This window comes from Artemia franciscana, chromosome 19 (genome assembly GCF_032884065.1).
Source record: "Artemia franciscana chromosome 19, ASM3288406v1, whole genome shotgun sequence".
Taxonomy (NCBI): Eukaryota; Metazoa; Arthropoda; class Branchiopoda; order Anostraca; family Artemiidae; genus Artemia; species Artemia franciscana.
Genome location: NC_088881.1, coordinates 6,688,619 through 6,701,477, shown reverse-complemented (window position 1 = coordinate 6,701,477; position 12,859 = coordinate 6,688,619). Strand labels below are relative to the sequence as shown.

The window sequence follows — 12,859 nt, the reverse complement described above, 5'->3', positions numbered from 1 at the left end:
AATATGATAGTGTTGCAATGACATTGTGCAAAAGGGGCGTGGTTGTAACTCAGCCCATGTAACTGAGCTTCCGTGCAACTCAACCCTATCTAACTGAATCATCGTGCAACCGAAACCCCAATTAACTGGACCCACGTGCAACTCAACCTTATTTAACTGAGCCCTCGTTCAACTAGACTCCAGTAAAACTCAACCCCATTTAACTAAACCCTCGCTCATCTGGATCCCCGTTTAAATCAAAACTCTTTCGACTTCACCCTTATGTATCTCATCCATGTTTAAATAAGATGCACATCAGATGGATCAGATGCACAAGAACTTAGTAGTAGGGGGTTTAGTTACACGAGGGTTCTGTTGTAATGGAACCTATAGAAAGTGCTGTGTTGCAATAATGTTTTCATTAATATAATAAAATCCTAGAGGACGACCCAAAGATAGATACCAAGTTAATGACCTTTTAAGCTTCCTGCAGGGGTATACTCCTGAATTTCAATTCTACGAGGGGGGCATCAGAATTTTAGAAGCGTCTTGTGGGGTATGGTTCGAAATCGATTGGAAACCAATAACCAAGGCTGTCTGTACGTGCATTGATACCTGAAACCGCGATTTACCATTTTTTTTTCAAAATTATGAAGTTTTGAGGACAGTACCATAATTTCGCCAGTGTTGCTACGTTCACTGTTTTAATTAAAGGCTTTATCCGTTTTACAACATAATATTATTTATTTGAGGCTGCACAAATCACCTTTTCCCAAAGGCGCATTTTTAGACTTTCAAATGTTCTGGTTGAAATGGCTACTGATACTTTCCGGGACTATGGGGTTACACGACATATTGATCCAATTGGTTTTGTCCTTAAAAAGATGACGATGCAACATCCTTATCTTTTGACAAGATTTTTTATGTAGTTTATTCTAAAAAATAATGGAGGAGACGAAAAGGTTAATTGCTCCAAAATTGTATGGGCTATTTTTTCACACATTATTACCTCGTCTTGGAAATAAAAAAAAACAGAATGGTATATATTTATGTTGTTAGTTTCCACAGTAGAGTGCAAAAAGACTCTCCCTCGTACTCTGAAGGATTCGAGTTCAATGCATTCTGTGGTAACAAAGTAAATGGGGCTCACAATACATATATCTATCTATAGATAAATAGAATGGGGCTCACAATACATATATCTATCTATAGATAAATAGAATGGGGCTCACAATATCACAGTACATGGATAAAACAGTATATGGGACTCACAATACATCTATCTATAGATAAATAGATGATCAGAGATCTATCAGCCCGTATCTATCTATGGGGCTCAAAATACATACTATAACATTGAGCCCCATATATGGGCTCACAACACCACAGTACATAGACAACACAGCATATGGGGCTCACGATACATCTATCTACAGATAAATAGATGATCAGAGATCTATCAGCCGGTATCTATCTATGGGGCTCAAAATACATACTATAACATTGAGCCCCATATATGGGCTCACAACACCACAGTACATAGACAACACAGCATATGGGGCTCATGATACATCTATCTATAGATAAATAGATGATCAGAGATCTATCAGCCCCATATCTATCTATGGGATTCACAATACATATATCTATAACTGTGAGCCCTATATATGGGCTCACAACACCACAGTACATGGATAACACACTATGTACGGGCTCAAAATACGTCTATCTATAGATAAATAGATGACCAGAGATCTATCAGGCCCATATCTATCTATGGGGCTCACAATACATACTATAACTGTGAGCCCAAATATGGGCTCACAATACCACAATGCATGGATAACACAGTATATGGGGCTCGCAATACATCTATCTGTAGATAAATAGATGATCATAGATCTATCAGCCCCATATCTATCTATCTATCTATGGGGCTACCAATACATATTATAACTTGAAGTAAAAACAGACAGGTTCTAATCAACCCTAGGAGTGTTACTTAAGGTTTTATGTTTTACTAATCTGTTTTATTTCCATTGTCTACTAAGTAGCTTTAGTCATTAAACTATAATTACTTATTAGAAAATATTTTTTTTTATTACTCATAAAGACTTTTAAAAGCAAAATGTAAAAAACGCGTTTTATGACTTGGAGCGATGAGTACTTTCTCTAGTTCTATAAAATCTCCTGTTGTATACCAATTTTTGACCGTTGATGACAGCTTTCGACCGTGGCAGTGACAACAACGACCGCTAGAGACGATTTCCGATCAAAATGAATTTCCCACTGTTCTGATCAGTTAATGTTTATAACTGATACAAAGTTTTTTAATAATGAAGTTTACGAGTGTTCCTAAAGTCAACTTTGACTTGACTGAAAGCTTTTTTTCGGCAGCTTCTCCAGTGTAGAGGTAACCTGACACCAGCATCGTCGTTAAGAGCAGTGGCGTCATTTCACGAAGGGGGGGGGGACAAATTTGTCGTTTCGTCAAACTTTTTGATAAAAATACCTAGAGCCATTTTTCAATGAAAGCGACTCCCAATAAAGGTATTTAGAAACATAAATTGGGAAAATAAATGAAGTGGGTCGCATGCCCCTATGGACATCACTACTCTAGAGTAGTCTGCTCTTGGTACGTTTCAGAGCGATTTACATTCTTCAAAATTTCAAAGCAAGAACTAGTAATCTACTTCTTCAAAAGAAAATGAGAACATGTGTAGTCTCTAAAAGTCTAGAGCAATCTAGTCCCAACCGATTTTGGGCATGCTCCACCTAGGGATTTCTAAAATCCTGATGCCCTCGTGATTTTTAAAATTTGTTATTCAGAATTTTACGTGTGTTCACCCGAAGCAAGCTTAAAAGGCCACTAACCTGGTATCTTTTTTCAGGTCGTCCTCTTGGCATATTTTACACAAATGAATATTGTCTCAATGCAACACTTTTTATACAATGTATGACGTCATTCACAAGAATAGTTTGTCGAAATTAAGGCTCTATTTTATAACGAGTCGAAGGGCGTACGTCCTGCGATTGAGCCACTGGTGGGGCATGTGCCACACGTTGGAAATCGCCAGTCTAGAGGTATCAAACCTCCCCCTTACGTACGTCCCTGTTCACAACATATATTTTTTTATTCGATGACCATTAAGTTGGTGTTCACCTAAGAAACGAGAATTGAGACTGACTAATACTCGTAAATTGATAAGAAAATTAGGTAGCTCATTTTGATCGGAAATAGTCACTATTGTTTTGAAAAATATAATTTTGCTCTCCCCCTAACATTTCGTGAATTGACGTCACTGCTCGTAAACTTCATTTTTAACAAGCAATGTTAATTTTAGAGAAATATTATTGTCCATCGATTCATTTAAGAAGAATAAAAAAGCAAAGTGAAAAATTCCACATCTCAAGGGACCTATTTGAAGGATATCCTGAATAAAACCCAAAAATTTAACGCACTTTTCGAATACAATTTATTACGTTGAATACATCAAAATATATGTCAGCCATGTCGCAACCACGCAATATAAATATATTCAAAAGGATTAACATGAAAAAAGGATAAAAACTTGTTAGCTTGAAGTACATATAAACCTTCAAATATGTGTTTTTTTCTGGATTAAATATAAATGTATATAAGCAACAAATTTCAGATTACACGCTGTCACGGTCTGGGAAACGCGTTTTCTTCGTAAATCATCGAACGCCGAAAGTCGTCCCTTCGTCTTGCCTTTCTTTTGTGCTACAAAAAAATAACGTTAAAATATTTATTAGTTATGTTACCATAAAACTAGCAAAAGAGACTGTCTGACGATAAAGTAATACAAACCCCGACTCTTTTGTTAGGATCAAAGAAAAATCGTTTTGCCAACATTCCTCCAACACAAACTTCTGAGTCTCTTCCTCTCCCTCTACCAAAAACACTTCTTGGAAGTTTCAACTGGATTCCTAAGTCGTGAGACTAAACATGGTTATTATTATATATATATAAATATTATTATAATGAAAAGAGAAATCACCAATGCAACAGCACAAACACATTAAAAAAAGGAAGACAGAAGGAGAAAAGGAAGACTGTTTTTCTACATTAGTGATTAATATAGATCAGCACTTGAACAATCCATACAATCACACAGGTCAAAGAGCATAGCCATACACAATCAACCATAAAGAATAATCCATGGACAAGCAGTCATGTCGTCAATAAGTATATGTCGTCATTTACCAAACAATAAAAACAATAAAGACAAATAATTTGGAAGCAACAACCCAACACAAGTTGTTCGTCAGGAGAATACACACTTGCCTATAGGGTTTCAGCACTTTAAATTCTCTACCCAGGCAAGTGGCGTGCCTACCATAAATTCCCCATGGTATATATACAAAACACGGTAAACTTATCAAAGCCGCTTACAAGTTCATCATCAATTAAACTACTGATAACAGAATGACAGATCATCGCTTGGTTTCAGACTTCTGTCTGTCTGACACTGTGTGTCTGTGTCTGTGTTTTCTCTTTTTTTTATTTCACAAGTTTTATCTGACTGTAATACCTGACATAAAGCGCTAATTCGGCGCCAAGCGCTGTGAAAGTCGTTTTTAAAATAAAAGTCTCTATCTCTCTCTCTCTCTGTCGTCTAGCATCGCACGATCAATTTCAAAGCTTAAGATTAGTGATTGGCATGGAATTACGGACACTTACGATTTATACAGAGCATATAATTGGAATACATAATTATATAATCGAGCATATTGTATGATAGGTTAGTCATTGGCATAGTGTCTCGGAAATTTATCTATATGCTTCACTGTACATTAGTGATTGGCATGCGGTTACGGATACTTAGCATTCAAATAGATTCAGCAGTGGGATTTCTCATCATCATAGAGTGCCTTTTTTGGTGACAATCCGTCTCTGTATTGAAAGCTTCCTTTTATCAAATCTTTACAAATAAGTAGCCTGTTAATACCCAAAAAGCAATGAATGATTGCACGACAATGGATACTAAATACCTTTTCAAAGAGGAATTTGACAAAATCCATTGAATTATATTCTTTAAAATACCAAGAACAGTGAAAATAAACTATGATTATTTTGATTGGTTAAGCTATGTTTTAAATTAGGAAGAATAATGAATTCAATTTTTAATGAACAAGACTGGCATATGCGGTTGTGGAGTTTTTGGTGGGCGTTATTCCAAAAAAAAGAAGAAAGAAACGTGTGTGAAAAGTCGGCAAAAATAAGCTAAAAACATATGCTTGAGAACAGCTTGAGAAGGTTTGGCATTCCTTTGAAGATATAGTTATCTTTCGGATTGACAAATAATTCCTATTTGAACTTTGCGTACAAAAAGCGTTGTCAATTTTAACTAATTAGCATTTCACAGCTCATCATGTTAAAACTGACAAGAATGCGACAATTTCTTTAAAACTTATTTCAAACAACCAAGTGAATAATCTCAAAAAATCACACTTTCCAGGTATAAATAGAGGTGAGAAGATTCTCAGCTGTAGGCTGAGAAACGCTCAAAACTACAATGGCAGAAGTTGTCAGTCAAGCACTGTCTACTGAAGTTGGTCCATTGGTTGAGGCCTCTGTTAAAAAACTTACCCCTAGTCATGAACCTGCTACTTTTGATGCCAACAGTATAGAAATAATCAAACAAGAGGTATACACTAGCCTGAAAATGGATTTTGATGTGCTTGTTGAAAAATCACTCAAACAATATGATCTGAGGATGACAAAGCTTGAATCCTCCCTGAAATTGCTTGACTCAGGTTTGTCAAAGCTGCAAAATTCTCTGAAACCAATACAATCCAATGTTGATCGTCTGAGTGATCAGTTTGACCAAATGAAACTCTCAAATCAGCTGGTCCTATTTGGTTTAAAAGAAGACCCTTATCCAGAAGCTTCTGAAAGCAGATTCCTTGGATTTTGCAGTACTAGATTTCCTGGTATTCCTGTGACCCAGAATGATATACTTTCTGCTAGAAGGATTGGTAAACAAGGCTCAGGTTTGAAACCTCGTCCACTTGTTGTGGAATTTTGCAGTTCTAGAATGCAGCAGCTCATTCTTAGAGAAAAGAAATGTTTGCAAGGTAGTGGTGTCTTTATTTCTGAGTCACTCACAAAGTCTAGACTTCAGCTACTTAATTATACTAAATCAAAGCTTGGGAAGAGGTCTACATGGTCTAGTGGAGGAGAAATACTCACAAAGCTTTCTGATGGTAAAGTGATTACTGTCAAAGAGGCATCTCAAGTTGATACTCTCTATCAGTTAATTACAGCTCATCCAAGCCCCTCCCAGGACTGAAATAAACCATTTCTCTTTTTTTCAGCTCTGTTTTGTAAATTTATTTATGATCTAATAGTTTTTCTTATGTTTGCATAATGTTGTTTATTATTTTTATTCCCTTTGAACCTAGTAGTTTATTATTGTCTTTGTTCTTGCAGTTGATTTCTCTATTGTTGCCTATATGTTTTACCTTTCAATCCACCCTCTCTTACTTCAGCCTGCTTGTATGGATATTGTGTTCATTTGTAAAGTTATTGTATACATTTGTCATGTGTAGTATATATGGGTGATTTCTCCTTTTTTTTGAATTCTTCTATTCTTAATTCAGTTATATTTGATCCACCAAGTAGTGCTGGTAGACAAGAGGCACACCCTCTTGACCCTCTCCTTGAATCTATGGTTAGTTCTAGCTGCAATTATCACACCACCATTGATTATTGTGATAACATTTTGCCCTCACTCTCTTCAAATAGTTGCTTTAATGTATTTTGTTTGAATGTGCGTGGAATAAGAGATAAGTGGGACAGTCTTAAATCGTATTTGTGGTCTAATAATTCTTGCCTTTTTGATGTCATAGGCTTGACAGAAACATGGTTATCTGATAGTGATAATTTTACAGCTTACGATATGGATGGTTATATTGCTATTCACGTCCCTAGAATGGTAACAAAGTGTTCTGGGGGTATTTCTTTGTTTATAAAATCTAATATTGAATTTTGTAGAAGATCTGACCTTGAATCCTTGTTTACATCAGTGGTGTCTAATAGTAGGACAGTTTATTCTCTTGTCATTGATCTGAAAAGCCAGTTTGCATGTGATACTGTTTGTTTGTTTTATAAGCCCCCTCCTTTTCCAACACATCTGTTCTGTGATTTGCTTGATCAGCTTTCCGGTGTGGGGACTTTCTCTAAAAAACGAATTTGTGTTTTGGGAGACTTTAATTGCAATATGTTAAATGTTGGATCAAATGATGAATGTGACCATCTTTTTGATGTATTTTCTTCTTCAGGGCTACTTACTTCAATTTTTTTTTCCTTCTCGCGTTGACCCTTCAAGAAATTCTGCCACTTTAATAGATAATATTTTCACTTCTCATTCTCCTAATTTGAAATTCTCTTCTGGTCTTGTTTTCACTGATCTTTCTGATCACTTTCCTATTTATCTATCACTATCTGTGCCTAAAACTGAGATTACTGTGGATAAGAAAGGTAAGTCTTCTTTTAGAACTTTTACAGATAAGGAAATTTCTAATTTAATACATGGTCTTCAGAGTAATGGTTGGTCTAGTGTTCTCGAAGCTAATGATGCTGATTGTGCAACTAGATTATTTTTGTGTCGTATGGGAACTCTGTTGGATAAGCATTTTCCTCTTAGAAATAAGCCAAGGAATTTTACACCTAAATGCCCATGGATGTCTAGAGGTCTGATCAATGCAACCCATATGAAGGCGTCTTTGTTCAAGGCTGCACGTAAAAGTAAGACACAGGATGATCTTTTGAAGTATAAACATTACAAAAATGTGCTCACTTCTTCAGTTCGTTTAGCAAAAGCTGTATTTTTCGCGTCGAATTAATGAATGCAAGGGGAATTTGCACAAGGTTTGGACTGTAATTAATGAAGCTCTCTCTCGCAAGAAACACAAACATTCCTCTCCATGTCTTTATAGAAATGCTGATGGTTTTGTTGTGGACAAAAATCCTCAGCGAGTGCCTTCAATTCGTATTTCACCACACTTCCTTCAGTTCTAATTCCACCCCCGAGTAGAGTAAGTTGTTTTCCCTTGGCAGAGAAGTCTTTTTCCTTTCCCCATGTAGTACTACTGATATTTCTAGTATTATTTCCCAACTTCCTAGCAGTCGTTCAGTTGATAGTTTTGGTTTGAGCAATAATGTCCTTAAAAAAATTAGTCAGTTTGTTTCTCATCCGATTTCACACACAACTAACCTCTCTCTTTCTTCTGGTATTTTCCCTCATTCATTTAAAATTGCTACTGTTCTACCTTTGCACAAAAAAGGTGATTCGTCTCTAATTTCAAACTACAGACCTATTTCTCTTCTTCCCGTCATCTCAAAGGTTGTTGAAAAAGTAGTGTATCGTCGACTCTCTTCATTTGTATTTAGTACTAATTCGACTGATGGAAATTCTCTCATCACTAACCATCAGTATGGTTTTCGTCCCTCATTCTCTACCTTGCATGCACTTTCTGATGCAACAGAGTCTGTGCGTGTTAATATGGACAAGGGCTTGTGTGTTTTGGGTCTATATCTTGACTTTAGAAAAGCCTTTGATATGGTTGACCACAATGTTCTTCTGTCTAAACTATCTAAACTTTATTTGGAGTGCATGGAGTCCCACTAGAATGGTTTAGGTCCTACCTCTCAGAGAGATCTCAGTATGTTTTGGTTAACCGTACTTCTTCCACTACTTTGCCTGTATTGAAAGGTGTCCCACAAGGCTCTGTGCTTGGACCACTTTTGTTTCTAATTTACATTAATGATCTTGTCGATGGTCTTCATCCCCATGTTCACCCTGTTCTTTTTGTTGATGACAGTAATTTTTTCATTGCTGCAGTGGACCTGCCATCTGCCACTTCTATAGCTCAAGGTCTTCTTGATAAAGTAAAGGATTGGTGCTGGTCAAATGGTATGGCTCTTAACAGCCGAAAGAGTGCCATTGTCAACTTCAGGACCCCTTACCGCATGAGAGACGTACAGGAGCCAATCACCCTGACTTTTGGGAATGATATTATACCACAAGCTACTATGGTGAAACTTCTTGGTGTGTATCTTGACTGTTTTCTTTCTTTAAAACCGCATATAACTCACACCCGTTCCTTAATCCTCCGCCAGTCTTCAATGTTGCACCGGATTAATTCATTTCTTCCTCCTGATATTATGGTTTCTCTTTATCATGCTTTTATTCATCCTTACCTTTCTTATTGCTGCTCTGTCTGGGGCAATACTAATAAATCTCTTCTCTGCTCACTTCAAAGAGCCCAAAATAGGACAGTGAAGGCTACTTTTCTTCTCCCTCGGCTTTACCCTTCCTCTGATCTTTATAATGATACTGGAATAGCTCCGCTGGATCATATTATAGGTAAAAATACTCTTTATTTAGCGCATTCTGCTTTTCTAGGTACTCTTCCACCGACCCTGCAGCAGTTTTTCTCAAGGACAGGCTCAGGTAGGTACTTTTCTTCTTTGCGTAATTCTTCTCGACGATTTATTTTACCAAAACGATCCTCTACAGCAGCTCAGAGGTCTCCTGTATATCAGTCAATTCTATTATGGAACTCCATCCCTTTGGATGTCCCTCTTTTTCTTTCTGCAAAGGCATTATTTCGTCGGGTCTTTCCAGTTAAATAATTTTTGTTTCTCTTTTAATTCTATCCCAATTTGTATGTCACTTCTCTTCTTTTAAAATCTTGTCTTGTTCCAGTGTTTTTTTTTTTTGTTTTTTTTTTTTTGTGTATATATTTTATAAGTGTTTTATTTTTGTTCTCTGTGGCCCATTACAAGCATAGCTTCCTGGGCCTATTAATTGATTTACTTTTGTAATAGTTTTCTTTAGTATTAATAAATTGATTGATTGATTGATTGATTTGTTATGAAACATTAATAAGTCTATTTTAAACCAACATTAAAATAATGACATTAAATATTGACATTAAAATAATTATCACATTAAAATAATTGGCATCAAACATCCACTCATAGGCTTCATCCTGATTCAATGGTATGCGTACAACATTTCTCTTTCTTTTACTGGTAATTTCTAGTAGGCCTACTAGTACACAAAAAAAACTAAAAAACGCAAAATTTTTTTTGTATTCATTTTTGTTACGTTTTTACGAGTCAGACAAACATTTCGGGGGGTTCAAATCCCCTAACCCCCTCCTGGATACAGCCCTGCTTCCTGGGGCCAGTTTCATTGGCGGTCGAGAATTTACCAAACTTTGTTAGGTAATTGTTTTGTTTATGTGAAACTGAGTTCAATATTTCGCAAGTAAATTACAATCAGCCTTTTAAACTTTATTACAATAACTTTTGGTTTAATAGTATAGAACACTTTCCATTCTGTATGATTTTGTTTTTTTTTATTTGAAATACACTTTTGAATATTAGAATTAAAATTATAAACTACTAGCTGTTGGGGTGGCGCTTCGCGCCACCCCAACACCTAGTTGGTGGGGGCGCTTCGCGCCCCCCCCAAGCCCCCCGCGCGCGTAAGTCGTTACGCGCCATAATAGTTACGCGCCATTGTAGTTGTGTCCCTATGTCCCACCTGTGAATATAGATATATATATATATATATATATATATATATATATATATATATATATATATATATATGTTTTAACTACGTAAAACTTGCGAATATACAACATTCTTTGCTGTCCCATTGTCTTTGCATATAAATAGATTGTCAGGTTTACCGACTCTTGAACATGCAACATATAATGGTCCATGGGAAAACAATCTGTATTCAGATCTATACCTCATGATTCTAATGATTGCCCTTGAGCTTTGTTGATGGTGATTGCTAATCGACCATTCCCTGCCCCGGTGTCCCGGTCGTCATTTATATCCCCCTGTTTCCCCCGGTGTCCCCGTTGTAGTTGTGTCCCTGTGTCCCGGTCGTCATTTATATTCCCTGTGTCCCGGTCGTCATTTGTATCCCGGTGTCCCGGTCTGTATATACATTCGTTTTTTAGTTTTGTTTTTCTCCTTTTTTTTCTTTTTTAGTTTATTTAGATTTTTAGATTTTTTAGTTTTTTTATTAGTTTTTAGTTTTTTTTCTTTTTAGTTTTGTTAGTTTTTTTTTTTACTTATGTCCTGGTCGTCATTTATACTCCCTGTGTCCCGGTGCTTTGTTGATTGCTAATCGAACATTCCTTTTGTCCTGGTCGCTTTCTCTTTGAGTGTCGTCATTTATTTTTTTCTTTTTTAGTTCTTTTAGTTTTTACCTTTTTTAGTTTTTTTTAGTTTTTTAGATGAAAATTTTTTTTAGTTTTTTCCTTTTTTTCTTTTTAGTCTTTTTTTTTATTGGTTTTTACCTTTATTTTAGCTTATTTTTCAGTTTTTTCCTTTTTTTTATTTTTTTTTTATTTTTTATTTTTTTTTAGTTTTTTACCTTTTTTTAGTTTTTTTAGTTTTTTTAGTTTTTTAGCTTTTTTACTTTTTTTTATTAGTTTTTAGTTTTTTTTTGTAGTTTTTGCCTTTTTTTAGTTTTTTCAGTTTTTTTTTTTAGTTTTTTATTGGTTTTTACCTTTATTTTAGCTTATTTTTCAGTTTTTTCCTTTTTTTAGTTTCTTTTAGTTTTTAGTTTTTTTAGTTTTTTACCTTTTTTTAGTTTTTTTAGTTTTTTAGTTTTTTAGCTTTTTTATTTTTTTTTATTAGTTTTTAGTTTTTTTTTGTAGTTTTTGCCTTTTTTTAGTTTTTTTAGTTTTTTAGCTTTTTTATTAGTTTTTAGTTTTTTTGTAGTTTTTGCCTTTTTTTAGTTTTTTTTAGTTTTTTAGCTTTTTTATTTTTTTTATTAGTTTTTAGTTTTTTTTGTAGTTAGTTTTTTTAGTTTTTTACCTTTTTTTAGTTTTTTTAGTTTTTTAGCTTTTTTATTTTTTTTATTAGTTTTTTTTTTGTAGTTTTTGCCTTTTTTTAGTTTTTTTAGTTTTTTAGCTTTTTTATTAGTTTTTAGTTTTTTTTGTAGTTTTTGCCTTTTTTTAGTTTTTTAGCTTTTTTATTTTTTTTATTAGTTTTTAGTTTTTTTTGTAGTTTTTGCCTTTTTTTAGTTTTTTCAGTTTTGACGTCACCTGATCCAGTTTTTTCAGGTGACGTCACCTGATCCACAGATCCACACACAGACAACTTATTTTTATATATATAGATTGGAACTATTACCTCCATCTCTTTGAAGGAAATATATCCAAAATGTACGCGACAAAAAAGAAAAAAATAGCAATGAATGCTACGAGGTGCAACTGAGGAATAATATCCTAGCTGTCATGAAATAGGTCATACGCAGCGATGCGTAGCATGACCATTTATTGTACTTCATTACTTGTTCTCGTTAGAAGTGGCAGATCCTTCATATCCAGAAGTCTACTTAATTAGTTTAGGAATAAAGCTAGTACAACCAAACAACTAATACGCTCATCAGCAATGTGTCATTTGTGTCATGTATGATATAAGTTTGTCACTCGCGGGGCGTGCCGAAAGGTGTTCATAATTTTAAGTTGGTGTTTCGAATTTAAAACCAACCATAAATACTATGTCACCTACAAATACTACAACCGTGATGCAAAACAAGAAAAAAAAATAGCAATGAATGCTATGAGGTGCAACTGTGGAATAATATCCCAGTTATCATGATATAGGTCATAATTTAAATTTAAAACCAACCATAAATACCGTGTTTACGAAGCAAAACTCACCGATGCAATAGCTTCTTCTCCGGACGAAGTTGTGTTGTCACCTTCTTCGAGATGGAGCCTAATTCTGCTATCTTCCGCTTCGAACTCTCGGTAAAGAGCAAACAACTGATCATTTACAATTGTTGGCTTAAACAAAAATAAATAAACAATT

The 12,859-nt window shown here is 34.9% G+C and overlaps 1 protein-coding gene across 5 annotated transcripts in view; it reads right to left on the bottom strand.

The window, feature by feature from the left end:
* Positions 1-3,438: 3,438 nt before the first annotated feature.
* LOC136039222 (period circadian protein-like) overlaps positions 3,439-12,859 on the bottom strand; it is a 569,811-nt gene continuing 560,390 nt past the window's right edge. For all 5 annotated transcript variants that reach the window (XM_065722755.1, XM_065722758.1, XM_065722757.1 and 2 more), the window contains 2 exons: positions 12,709-12,834; positions 3,439-3,724 (listed from right to left, as the gene is read on the bottom strand). In XM_065722755.1, coding sequence (XP_065578827.1) covers positions 3,647-3,724; positions 12,709-12,834 — 204 coding nt within the window. In that variant the 3' untranslated portion in view covers positions 3,439-3,646. The remainder of the gene's footprint in view (positions 3,725-12,708; positions 12,835-12,859) is intronic.